The sequence below is a fragment of the Silurus aristotelis genome (assembly GCF_946808225.1).
Source record: "Silurus aristotelis genome assembly, chromosome: 15".
NCBI classification, from domain to species: Eukaryota; Metazoa; Chordata; class Actinopteri; order Siluriformes; family Siluridae; genus Silurus; species Silurus aristotelis.
In genome coordinates, this window is record NC_139588.1 from 21011515 (window position 1) to 21023834 (window position 12320).

General features: G+C 41.6%; 1 protein-coding gene across 3 annotated transcripts in view; it reads left to right on the plus strand.

The window, feature by feature from the left end:
- cep85l (centrosomal protein 85L) overlaps positions 1–11730 on the plus strand; it is a 48519-nt gene extending 36789 nt beyond the window's left edge. For all 3 annotated transcript variants that reach the window (XM_083562501.1, XM_083562499.1, XM_083562500.1), the window contains exons 4-13: positions 2909–2994; positions 4467–4584; positions 5098–5277; positions 5591–5743; positions 7288–7442; positions 7894–8011; positions 8315–8365; positions 9199–9306; positions 9703–9865; positions 10304–11730. In XM_083562501.1, the coding sequence (XP_083418627.1) occupies positions 2909–2994; positions 4467–4584; positions 5098–5277; positions 5591–5743; positions 7288–7442; positions 7894–8011; positions 8315–8365; positions 9199–9306; positions 9703–9865; positions 10304–10467 (1296 nt within the window). In that variant the 3' untranslated portion in view covers positions 10468–11730. The remainder of the gene's footprint in view (positions 1–2908; positions 2995–4466; positions 4585–5097; positions 5278–5590; positions 5744–7287; positions 7443–7893; positions 8012–8314; positions 8366–9198; positions 9307–9702; positions 9866–10303) is intronic.
- Positions 11731–12320: the final 590 nt, after the last annotated feature.

The following is a 12320-nucleotide window of genomic DNA, read 5'->3' on the forward strand; positions in this document are numbered from 1 at the left end:
GTCTGTAGAGACACGAGGGTTGAATGGCACCAGAGCTGATTGAGTTCACAGAATTGGCAGCAGATTAGATGAGGTTTGGCAGTAGACGTGCTTCATATTGAAGCTCTGACGAACAGCCAAGAATGAATAAGACTTTCTCTCATTCGGAGCAGACACACTAGAGGTTTTCTTTTAACCTCCTCTGTACTGTAAAGCACAGATTCTGTAAAGAGGAGGTGTGGATAGAAATATGATCCTGTACAATACGCGTGGACAATCGAAGGTCTTTTATTTATTATTTTTTTTAAAGGTTTTTCTAATAAAAAATGAAGGTTGAAGCTTGTTCCTGGTCAGCGTAAGTCACTACTTTGTTTAGATTGTCCTAGACGTTTTTTTGCTACAGGTTTGGATTTGTCCAGATTCTTTTAGGAGAGAGTGGGATTGGTCAGATTTATTGTAGTGGCAGACAGGGAGGTATCAAGATCGGTCAGAATTCTTCAAGGAGGTAAATAAGTTGGTTGGAGTTTTTCAGGAGGTAAAATTATTGGTCAGGGTTCTTTCAGGTGGTATCAGGATTAGACAGAGTTCTTCCAAGTGCTAGCAGGGTTGGACAGAGTTCTTTCAGGAGGAAATAGAATTGGTCAGAGTTCTTCCAGAGTTAATAGAATTAGTTGGAGTTCCTCAGGGCGTAAAACAGTTAGTCAGGGTTCTTCTAGGAGGAAATGGAATTGGTCAGAGTTCCTCAGGAGGTAAAAGAATTGGTCAGGGTTCTCCCAGGAGGTAACAGGATTGTTTTTCCAGGAGGAGACATGAATAATCCGAATCCTTTCAGAAGGAGACAGGACTGGTCCGAATTCTTCCAGGTGATAACAGGATTGTTAAAAAAGTTTTTTGGGCGGTCATAGGAATAGTCTGAATTTTTGTGGGAGGACAAGTTTGGTCAGGATTATTTTAGGAGCGAGCAGAAATGGACTGAATACTGTCAGGAACAGACAGGTGGGATTGGTCATGATGGTTCTTTGGGAGTAGGTTAGACAGGGCAGAAGTATTTTGGGAGTGGGTGGGATTGGTCAGATGTCTGTCTAAAATGTTCTGAATTGGTGAAAATATTTGAACGATGCAGACAGAATTGGTCAAGATGTCTTTTGGAGCAGGTGGTGCTGGTTAGAATTGTAATGGGGGTGAAGCCAGTGGGATTGGTCAGGCTTGTTTTGGTTAAAGGTGTGATTTGGTCAGGATTTGGATTCGTTGCATACATGGCCCTGTGATGTTTAGTGTGGTAAAGCTGCCATTTCGCAGTAAGAAGGCCTTGAACTATTTTTAGCCTCAATATGCGCACACACAAAGTTGCATCAGGTGCAAGAGTGGGCCCTTGATGTCTGCGTGCTCTTGTTTACAGAATCTGAATCGGGAATCGTGCGCCATCCCAATGGAAGTTTTGGCATTTTTACGGCTGCCTGGCATAATGAATAGGGTTCAGCTGCTGCTAAATAATTTTTTATTTTTATTTTTTAAGTTCCTTCGTTACAAGTCCGGAATTGTCCAGATTGTTATGGGAGCAGGCGAATTTGGTCCAAATTTATTTAGGAGAAAGTGGGAATTGGTCAGAGTTCTTACAGATGGTATTAGGATTGGTCAGATTTCTTCCAGGAGGTCACAGGGTGTTTCTTTAAAACACAATCAAGAGAATTCTGCACTGTTATAAATGTTTGCTGCAGTGTTACAAGCTACTGTGTGACTCCGGCACTTGGAACACCACATCTATAGGCACCCGTGGTTGACATGCCTTGTTGTGTAAATCTCATAGCTGGGATTAAAATATTGACAACAGACATATTAAGTGAGACAAATACACTAATCCGAAGGGAATCCAAAGATGGTGGATGTTTTTTTTAATTATTTTTTTTTATCGTAGTTATTTATAAATTCTGCATTGTGAACCAGCTCTCAAGCAAAAAGTTCCAGACTGAGGTTGTCCTACGTGGTAACACGAGACATCCAGAATAGCAGTGAGCTGCATGTTCTGTGCTCAGCTGTTCTGAGGATAACAGATCTACTCCCGCACCCAGCTCCCAACACGGAGCCTACACAGCTCCGGTCATTTCCAACATGCCGAAAACACCGTAGCGTTAACGTTCATCTAGCGCGAGCATATGCGAGGATGCACACTATAAACTCTGTTCTGGGGTAGTACGTGACTTTTCTCTCACTTTCGGAGTGTCTTAACTTTTCGTTAATGTCGGCAATAACGGATCTTTTTCCACTTGTAATAATGTGCCAGGAATAAAAAAAAAGATTGCTTGATAGTAGAGGTAGATCGATTCATCGTTTTTTCCCCCAATTAATTGTCACCGATAGATATTTCTGGAACTATCCATAACCGATAGTTTTTCCGGGTTGCCTTTTTACAGTTCAAGGCGAATCACTGATATCACATGTTTATTTTAAGTCTTTTTTTTTCTTTCCTTTTTTCTATTCTGTATGCAACTTTTTTTTAATTAAAATATCAAAATATGTATTAATATAATATATTCATATTTATTTAATTAAGCACATTTTCAGTATTTATTTTTATTTTACTATTTAGCTAGCTTGTAGTAAGCGATAGCTGGGTTGGATCGTACTTGCCGATACCTGATTAATCAACCCATGTCTCCACTCCATGTAAAACTGTACTGAACTTATTACATACATAAAAAATAAACTACTGAATCATAAAAATGTGTGTAACCTGAGGTTTAAAAACCTGTGGAGGTCACATGGGGGATCAATTATAAATCTATATGATGTGGTTCTGATCATTAAAAGCAGAACTGAATGAGCGGTAATGCAAAGTACTACGATGGCTGCCCAGGGGTAAAATCCTGGATCACCTTTGTGAGAAGTGTGTGTGTGGTGTAATATAATGGTCATGTTGTTTGTTGTGTAGATGCTGGGTGGAACTGCTCTCCCCGTGAACACACTGGTAAAGATTAAGGAAGGGCTCCTGAGACAGCGGGAGCTGGAGATTGACAGGTGAGCGATAATCTGTTCTCTTCTCTTCTCTAACTGGTCTTGCTGAAATGTTTACTTAACCCGGTTATAGCGACTGTGTCCGTTTGGTGTCCTCACACACCTGTGAGATCATTTAAGTGACAGCTTGTTGACGTGTGTGTGTGTGTGTGTGTGTGTGGTGAGGAGTGTGACCTCCTGATTGCACAGTGACCTTCAGCTCACTGATATTTCTGTTACTATCTGTGTGAGGACCTTCTACTGACTAAACTCACAACACAGGTTATTAACTCTACGATACACTGAACATTTTATTTGAGTCTTAATCTTAGTAACGTATCTTAATATCTTCACAAAACGAGGTATCAAAAGGTTTCAAGATTAGCTCTATTAACAAGAAAGTACTTTGTCTATCCTTATTTAATGTAATAAATAAGTGCTTGTGCGGGGACACACTTTCCAAGAACAGTTTAAAATTTTCCGCGCCGCTCACAAAAGAAAAAGAGACCAGACAGTCTCAGTTTAGGCAGCGCACGTGTGGTCACGTGACTTTTCGGTGCGCAGCGCGGAGACCAGGTGAAGATGGATGCTGAGCAGATCGATAGTGAACTGGTTTGCATTGCAATATTGTTCCGTGTGCACAGAGATTTCTCCAGATTTGTCGACACTTTTGATGACCTCATACACTGTAAATGAGATTTATCTGCAATTTGATGTAGAACATTATTCTGAAACTGTTCCACAATTTGTAGTCTTTCAGTTTGTCTCTCTAAGATACACTATTTATACCCAGTCATCTCACTGACCTGTTGTCACTGAACCTCAACCGATGCTGACTGGTTCTCCAACTGTAATCTTAATAACACTTACTTTTGCATGTTTATTTTTAAACAAAAATACAATGTTTTTGCTTAAAACCCTGATGAATCCAGAACGGAAAACACAAAGGTGTAAGGTGAGAGGACTGAAAAAGGGAAGAAGCTCAAGCTTTTATATTTCATTTTATTTCTGCCGTCATTATAAACCAGAGCAGGTACGAACATGTCGGCTTTTTCTTATGTTCCCTGAAAACATGGACGTGTTTCAGCCACTACCTGTTTTTTTTTTGCCGTTTTTAAATTTCTGTTACATGCAATAATTATCGAAATTAGTCGCAGTTAAAACTTTTACTTTGGATTTTATTTCTCTATAGACTATTAATTTGTCACTGCCACCTCGTGGATACATTTTGAACTGCAGTAACAAACTTAGATAAAAAAAAAAAGTAAATGTACTTATCAGATCATTAGGACACGGTTCTCAGTCACAGTTTTTCTTCACATCCTAAATCCTGTTAAATGTGTTTGGAAGTGACTTCTGTTGCAGCATGACATTTATGCCATTTTATATGTATAATGACTGCAAATGACAAGTGATTGAATAGCTGTAGTCCTGATGCATTGATACTGTTTTCCTTTTTGTTTAAATTTTTTTCTACACATCCATTTATTTTCCAGGCAAAAGCAGCAGATCCTGCAGCTACACGCCCGAATCAGGGAAAACGAGTTAAGGGCGCAGCAAGTCCTCCAGAACCAGAGGGGGCGCTGTGACGAGACATACACGATTAAATCGAAGGTACGCCATTTTTCCGTCCTATAAAATAGATGCTGTATGAATAGGGTCGCAAAATTCAGGACTGGAAACTTTCAATGGGAATTTACAAAGTTGCAGGTTAGCCAATATTAGGAAACTTAAATATAGTTGGAAAAAGAAAAATCTGATCATTTCTTCAATCCTGCACACAAAATAACAAAATGTCCATCTTGGAGAGTTTTCACGTAAATTACATACGTTTATGTTTAAAACGTTCTTGTGCTGTGTGTAAGCTGTTGTGCAACATAATTATACTAATATGACCAAATAAAATGTTTGTTTCTATATGATAGTTTGCTTAAAATTCCCCAAAATGTCTAATAAATTCCCATAAAGTCCTGGTAAGTTTCCAACTTTGGAATATTTCCAAAATTCCCCTGATAGAGTTCACAAGGAAAGTTTCTGGGAATGTTGCCAGAAATTTCCCCACCCCATTGCAACCCTACGTGTGACGCCATTAAGGCGGCGTTAATGATGTCCCCGTAATGTCCTCAGGAGAGCCCGATGGACAGCCCCGCCTCGTCTCTACACAGTCCCCAGACGACGCTGTGCTGCGAGAACGGAGAGCTGGCACGCAGGCTGGCTTCGGCCGAGCTCGAGGTCCTCCAGCTCAAAGAGTTCCTCAAGCAGAACACGCAGAAATACACAGAGGACATCAAGAAGCTGGAGGAGAAGGTCTGCTGCTTTTAGACGTCCACAAAACACTGTTTATCCAAAGCGACTTACAATTATATACATTATATACGTTATTGATGGGGGTTAAATCCAGGGTTCAGGAGGACTTAAGTGTTTTAACTACATTAAATAAGCTTCTGTATTGAGGGTGAACTTCTGCAGATGCGCACATGGAGCCTCCACGGTGTCACTATGACTTTTTTTTTTTTTTTATATTACTGATAAAATAATTGTCCAGTTTTAGTTTTAACAGTTACCAGTATTTGTGGAGAACAAAAAAAAAAAAAACGACGTGTGTTCCTGTGTGGTCTAGATGAAGACGCGCGATCGCTACATCAGCAGCCTGAAGAAGAAATGTCAGCGAGAGCACGAGCAGAATCAGGAGAAGCAGCAGCGCATCGAGACTCTGGAGAAATACCTGGCAGACCTGCCCTCGCTGGACGAGGTGCACACCCAGGCCCAGCAGGTAGACACCAACATAAACGTGAACACAATGAAATAGCTGCCGATGAGACAGTTTTGGTGCGTCAATACACTGGACATGATCAAAGGAACACTAGATCTAGGTTGTGTGCTGAACATCTGAACAGATTTAGTCAACATCCTCAAACTTCTACCTGTATTTCAGCTGGTCCTACCGACTTTCCACTCTTCATCCTCTTAATCACTGCTCTCACTTTCTCCTTACTAATCCTATCCACTTCCTGCTTCACCAACTCCACATCATCTAACCTTCTCTCATTTTCCTCATTCATCAGCCGCTCAAAATACTCCCTCCATCTTCTCAACACTTCTCAATCTTCATCCTTTATTGCTCTAACTTGCAGCACATCCTTAATAGCTCGGTCCTTCTGCCTGGCCAATCGCTACAAATCCTTTTCTCCTTCCTTAGTGTCCAACTTCTCCTACAGCTTGAACGTCATGTGTTCCAGTATCTTTCCCCAGACCCTCCACTATTAATCCCTAAACCAATTCCAGCAGCAGGTTTAGTTTATCAAATGGTAATGAACACGGTCGTGAATGACGCCAGAGTCGAGTGCACCTGTTCTCCACGTCCCTGCTAACACGCCTGCGAGGGGGTCTTTAATGTGACAACATGCTACATTTTATTGTTTATTAACAAGCTGCTCACAGTTGATTAAATCAAAATCACTGCATCCTGGAACATGTTGAGGGCTGAGAGGAAATCATATTCCTGATGAAAACAGACACTCAGTGACAGGTTGATATTACCTGTACAGAAACCAGCACTCTGACCTTACATCAGCTAATTATGAGACCGTAGGGTATAAACCTGTGCCAGCAGGGGGCAGTAAAACAGTGACATGACTTCTCTGCTCAAATGTAAGCTGCAGGGAAGATTTCTACAGAACTACTTACTTAGTTACCTGCTTGCTTACTCATTTATTTATTGTTTTGCCCAGATGTTTGGTTTAAAAAAGATAGCGAGTACTTTAATTAACTAATGATTAGTGAACTAATTAATAATCACTAGCTTACAAATTATAGGTGCATTTACGAGGTAAAAACATCGCACAATAATTAAATGTTTGACTCTGATTGTCTAATGTATGTTACTGTATGTACTGTTACAAGTGTTTGTTTAAATCCAATTTATGATGTCCTGATATGCATTTTATCCCTGTGTACATGGTTTTAGATTATTGTTGTTTTAGTAGGTCACATGATTTTTCAAAAATGTAACTGTAGAATAAATCTAATGTGCATTTCCCCAAACCCTTCCTTTATTACCTCCTTTTTTTTTTTCCCGCATGCTGTTAACACCTGAGGGAAATTCCCGATATGTAACTCGCTAGCTGAAGTAACCGAGACGACATGACATGAGGGATCTGCTACCAGAAATGCCCCTGTATAAAAAAATCCTGACTCATGAGCACAGATACAATAACCCTGATGCCCTCAATCCTCTATTTCATGCTCACACCAAACACAAGCATAGACCCTCGCTGACAAGCCCTCACCTTTACGTGGTGTGTCTGTGTGCGTCAGTTGGAACAGGTCCAGTCGAAGGAGCGGACGCTGCAGGACACAGTGGCACAGCTGGAGAGGAACTTAGAGGAGAGCCGAGGTCGCCTGCAGGAGAAAGACGCCCTTATCGAGAGACAAGCCAAGAGGGAGAAAGAGCTGATGGCTGCTGTGCACAGGTGTGTGTGTGTGTGTGTGTAAAGAAAGCGTGTGAGATCAGGCTGATTGCATTGCATGTGTTAGATTCACTTAAACGAAGCATTTCATGAGTCGTTTGTTCGCACTACGCTTTAATAGAAAGACAATTTGCGAGTTTGTCATCAAATCGACTACATTTTATTCATAAATATAATATAAATGTGCTGAGGTGGCTTTTCTTAGGGTGGTGGTAGATTGAATCTAGACCTGGAGTTACTGTGTGCTTCTTATTAACCCCAAGAATGCGATGGCAGAGGAACTTGTGGGGAAAAAAAAATCCCTAAAATGAAAGCATGTACCATAAGCGTATCTGCACGTGCCTGCCGAGAATAAAGTCCAGAACTGTCCCTCCATGTGGCGTCGATATATATTCCTCGATTTGTTGCATTAGACGGGTCAGATGTTACCAGTCTCTCTCACGTTCCTCCACAGTTTGCAGGAGAAGGTGGAGATGTGTCTGGAGGATGGAGTGCGGTTGCCCATGCTGGACCTGAAGCAGCTGGAGAAGGAGAACTCGCATCTCCTGGAACAGCAATCTCACAACAGCACGGTACCGAATCTCACTCAACATTATACGCAAATATCGATCGTATATACACACACAACCGTCCCTATATATATATATATATATATATATATATATATATAAAAACGGCTTTCAATACGCGAGTGCATATTAACTACACTAATTTTATCACAGCAGCGCACATTATATAAAAGAGGCGAAATTTAAATCTTCTTTAATGCCTTCAGTATTGTAATTGTTTTGATTCAATCAGTTTTATTTTAATTCTTTGTTTTCGACCCGAGTTGGAGGTTATTGCTCGGTCTGATGATGTGCTCTGTTTTGCAGCTGATCGACAGCCAGAAGCAGCAGATCGACAGACTCACTGTGGAGCTCACGGTAAGCAGCTGGAACACTGTGTCTCGCCTCACGCACTGCACAGGTACAGAGAGGAGAGATGGAAAGAGAAGGTGTGTGTGTAAGTGTAGAATAGTGTATAGGGTTGCATTATTGAGTTAGTATGCAAATGCTGAAATTGTACACACACACAACCAGAATTTTCTTATAAAAATCAGTATGGAAACGATTGGAACAGCAGGCGTATCGAGACACTGTAATACGGAGCTGCTGGATGTTAGACACATGGAACTTCTCCACCTTCGGCTTGAGGAGGCCCCACAGGGTTCAAGTCTGGAGCCATACTTGGCCAGTCCTTCACCTTCCTCAGCAAGGCATTTAGCATCTTGGGGTCTTTATGTAGGAAACCTGCCCAGTTTCTGAAGCGAGGGCACAAAGTTCTGCTTCGGAATGTACATGTTGGAATCCATGTTTCCCCGTATCTCTAAAATTCTCTGTGTGAGCCTGACCACTGTACTGTAAGTTTCAGTATAGCCTCATCATCTTTATGGAGAGGAACAATTCTCAGATCCTCAGAGAGTCTTTACCATGAGGTGCCTGTTGAGCAGCCAGTGGTCCAATTGATTCAGTGGTACTTACTTTTGTTGCCTATATGTTATTTTCAGAGGACAGTAAATCTGTACAGCTGCACATTGACTTATTATATATCTAAATTGCATTTCATCAAAGCAACAGCAGCCTCTAGGAAAACTTCTGCAATAGAGCCGCCTGAAGACCAGCAGTAATCAGTGTGAGGAAGTGCTGCAGGCGTAGAGATGATTCTTTAGCGTTTTGAAATGACTGTCCGCTTTTGCTCTCTCCTCCCCCCCCAATAGGCACTGGAGAAGAAGCTGCAGAAGGAGAAGGCCATCACACAGGAACTCCATAAGCAGCTCGTAGAGAGAGAGGAGGACCTGGAGACACTGTCGAAGAGCAGCCATCAGGTACAGATGAACCCTGCTCCAATTATCTTTGTGCTTTTAGTCTGAGGGGTTTATAGGACTGTGGTGAGACCTGCAATGTTGTATGGATTGGAGACCGTGGCATTGAGTAAAAGACAGGAGGTGGAGCTGGAAGTAGCAGAGCTGAAGATGTAATGGGAGCAGCCAATGCATTCATTGGTCAGAAAGAAACAGTGGACATGGACGTTGACGTCGATCACATTTTGTCTTTGAACAGTTTGACTCCCCTCACCAGGCCGAGTGTTTAGACGTGTGAATGTGAATTCATAAACTGATTACTAAACACACCCTCTATACTTGTATTTCTCCTACGATTCCTTTACCATGCGCTCAATCATTTCCGCAAAATTAACGTGCTCTTTTTTTTTTTTTTTGCAGAAGCAGCATCAGCACGTGGATAATGGCACCACGGCTCAGGAAGCCAGCTCTCTGCTGAAGGAAATGTCTCAGTGTCTGCTGGACCTGAAGGCTTTATGTAGCATTCTCACACAGAGAGCACAAGGCAAAGAACCCAACCTGGCACTGCTCTTAGGCATCAAATGTGAGTGGATGATCCTACTCGTACCCTGGTCACTACGCAGCATTGATAAGCTGTTGATGTTTGAAATTGGAAAAATAACAGCAAGCTTGGAAACTACAGTAAATCATGTACAAAGAAAAGTGATTAAACACCTTATGCATGTACTTTACATAAAGTTGTAGTTTTGCAAATAGAAATGTTTATCACAAATAAAAAAAAAATTAAAAAAACAGGTGGCTTCAGTGATTCGCCTCTAGAGGCCGCTCTCGTGCTGTATAATGACCTCCAGAACTCAATTTTATTACAAAGATATCTTAATACACATCCCTGAGCAGGATGAAGCGGTTAGTGGTGATGGAGATCAGCTCGCTAATCAGTTACACATCTAAAAGGTATAGAAACAAACCCCTGCTGTACCTGCTCCAGGTGCATGTTTTGACCATCTTTTCTCGGTTCCAGCGATGAGCTGCTCATCCGAGGAGAGCGAGAAGCCTCGGGCGGAGGAGGGACTGCGAGCCAAGCTCCTGGAGGCGCGTGAGCTGAGGAAGGACATCGACGAGCTGCGCACCATCGTCTCCGACCGCTACGCGCAGGACATGGGGGAGAACTGTGTGACGCAGTGAGCGCCCCCTACAGGCCGTGCCCCTACAATGCCTCACTCTAGTCAGCAAAAGGGAACAATAAAAATCAGTCTGACTCCTGAATGTCGGCCCAAGCTGTGAATCGAGTTTACACCGTCCTCTGGAGCCGTGTGTTCATCTTCATGTCGTTCTTTTTTTAAAATGTGTATTTATTGGGTCTTACAGAGGCGTCGTTTAGTGACAGTATTTCGGCAGCCACAACACGACTGTGACGTAAACCCACAGACGTAGCTATGGTAACCATGACAACAGCATCATGACTTCACCCCAGCTGCGTTTAAATAAGCGTAGAACACTGATGCAGCTTAAAGCGCAAAAATCTCCTAATCCAGAAAATACAGGAAGCAAGCGAGAGGCAGTGATGAAATCACAGCAATGCAAACACTCAGTGGCGGAAAAGTGTGTGAAGTGGCTTCCGCCACGAGATCAAGTGCCTTGTGACCGTCTCCAAAGCCCAAACCGTGACAGATCCTCAGTCTCACCCAAAGACTTTCATCTCCATCGAGTGCTGCTGGTCGCCGGCCGACACTGAAGCAGACTGCGCTCACAAACACACACGTGTGGTCTTCCATTTCCCACCTTGTACAAGTAAATCAAGTCAGTGTTTCTTCTTCCATATCGGAAAAGTGCGTGTTGGTTAAGTTTTTTTTTTATTTTTATTAAGGCTCAAAAAGCGTAAACAAACAAAACATTACAGAACAAGTCAGTCCTGGTAGATGAACTGTGCTGGAATTCAGGTAATTATTTGTATTTTTTTGCAGTAGATTCCTACAGTACTAAACCATCATTATTCAAAGTCTCGTAGTGGAGGAAAAAAAAGACACGAGATTTTATATACTTTTGCAGCGTTGTTACAATTTACGCATAATGCAAAAAAAAAAAAAAGTTCTCAGGTATATAAAGCAGTGTTGAGACTCCACCCTTAAGGCTGAGCCGCTTTGCTTTCAAGAAGGGATCTCAAGTTCATGAGAAACGTCTAGTCTTTTTGCGCATATACTCTCGACCCTGTATAGGATTTTTTTTTTAAAGATGAAACGATGCTCGGTCATGGCAACCCAAACACATTTATTGGCTAATGAATGTTTGTGAATATTTATTTCTAAGATTTATTCTGCTGTTGTGTCTAGCTAGCAATATAAGCACTGTTTTGTTTGCATGTTCTTGTGTGTGTTCCTAATGGAGTCTGTGCAGGAACAGAAGGTCACTGAAGCTGGTTGGAAAATATATAAAAAAAAGAAAAGAAAAGCTATGCAACCTTCTATTTACCAGCATAGACTTTTCTGCTTTCCTGTGCCTTTCGAAATCTATGCAGCAGAGTTCAGACATATATCACATTGTGTGTGTGTGTGTGTCAGTCATGATGAGAGAAGCCATAGGCACAAAACAATGCAGATTTCTACTCAGGTTACGTGACAAGGAACCTGACGATCGCGTGCGTGAATAGAAGTGTGCGGTTGTCATGGCCGATTGTGATCACACCGTGTGCTGGAGGCCCTGGTTGGCTTCAACACGTCCACACACTCTGATCACTAAAGCTTTGTTTTGTTTTTAGACTTTCCATACGCCAAAGCTCTATTTATGTACATTTACACAAAGTATTGACTTGTATTTTTTCATCTAAAATGCAAAAAGGGACAAAAAAAAAATGTTCGCTTTTCATTTGTATAGAGAATAAATAAAATATTTTTCTATTCATAGTCTTGTGTTGCACTGTTTTAAAGGGGAGGGACGACATTTAGCTTTACGAAATAAATAAAATCTAAGTATATGAGAGAGTCGCAAAATCAGGTGTAAAAGTTCAGCATTTCAGGCTGCACAAAAGAGGCAGTTTGTCC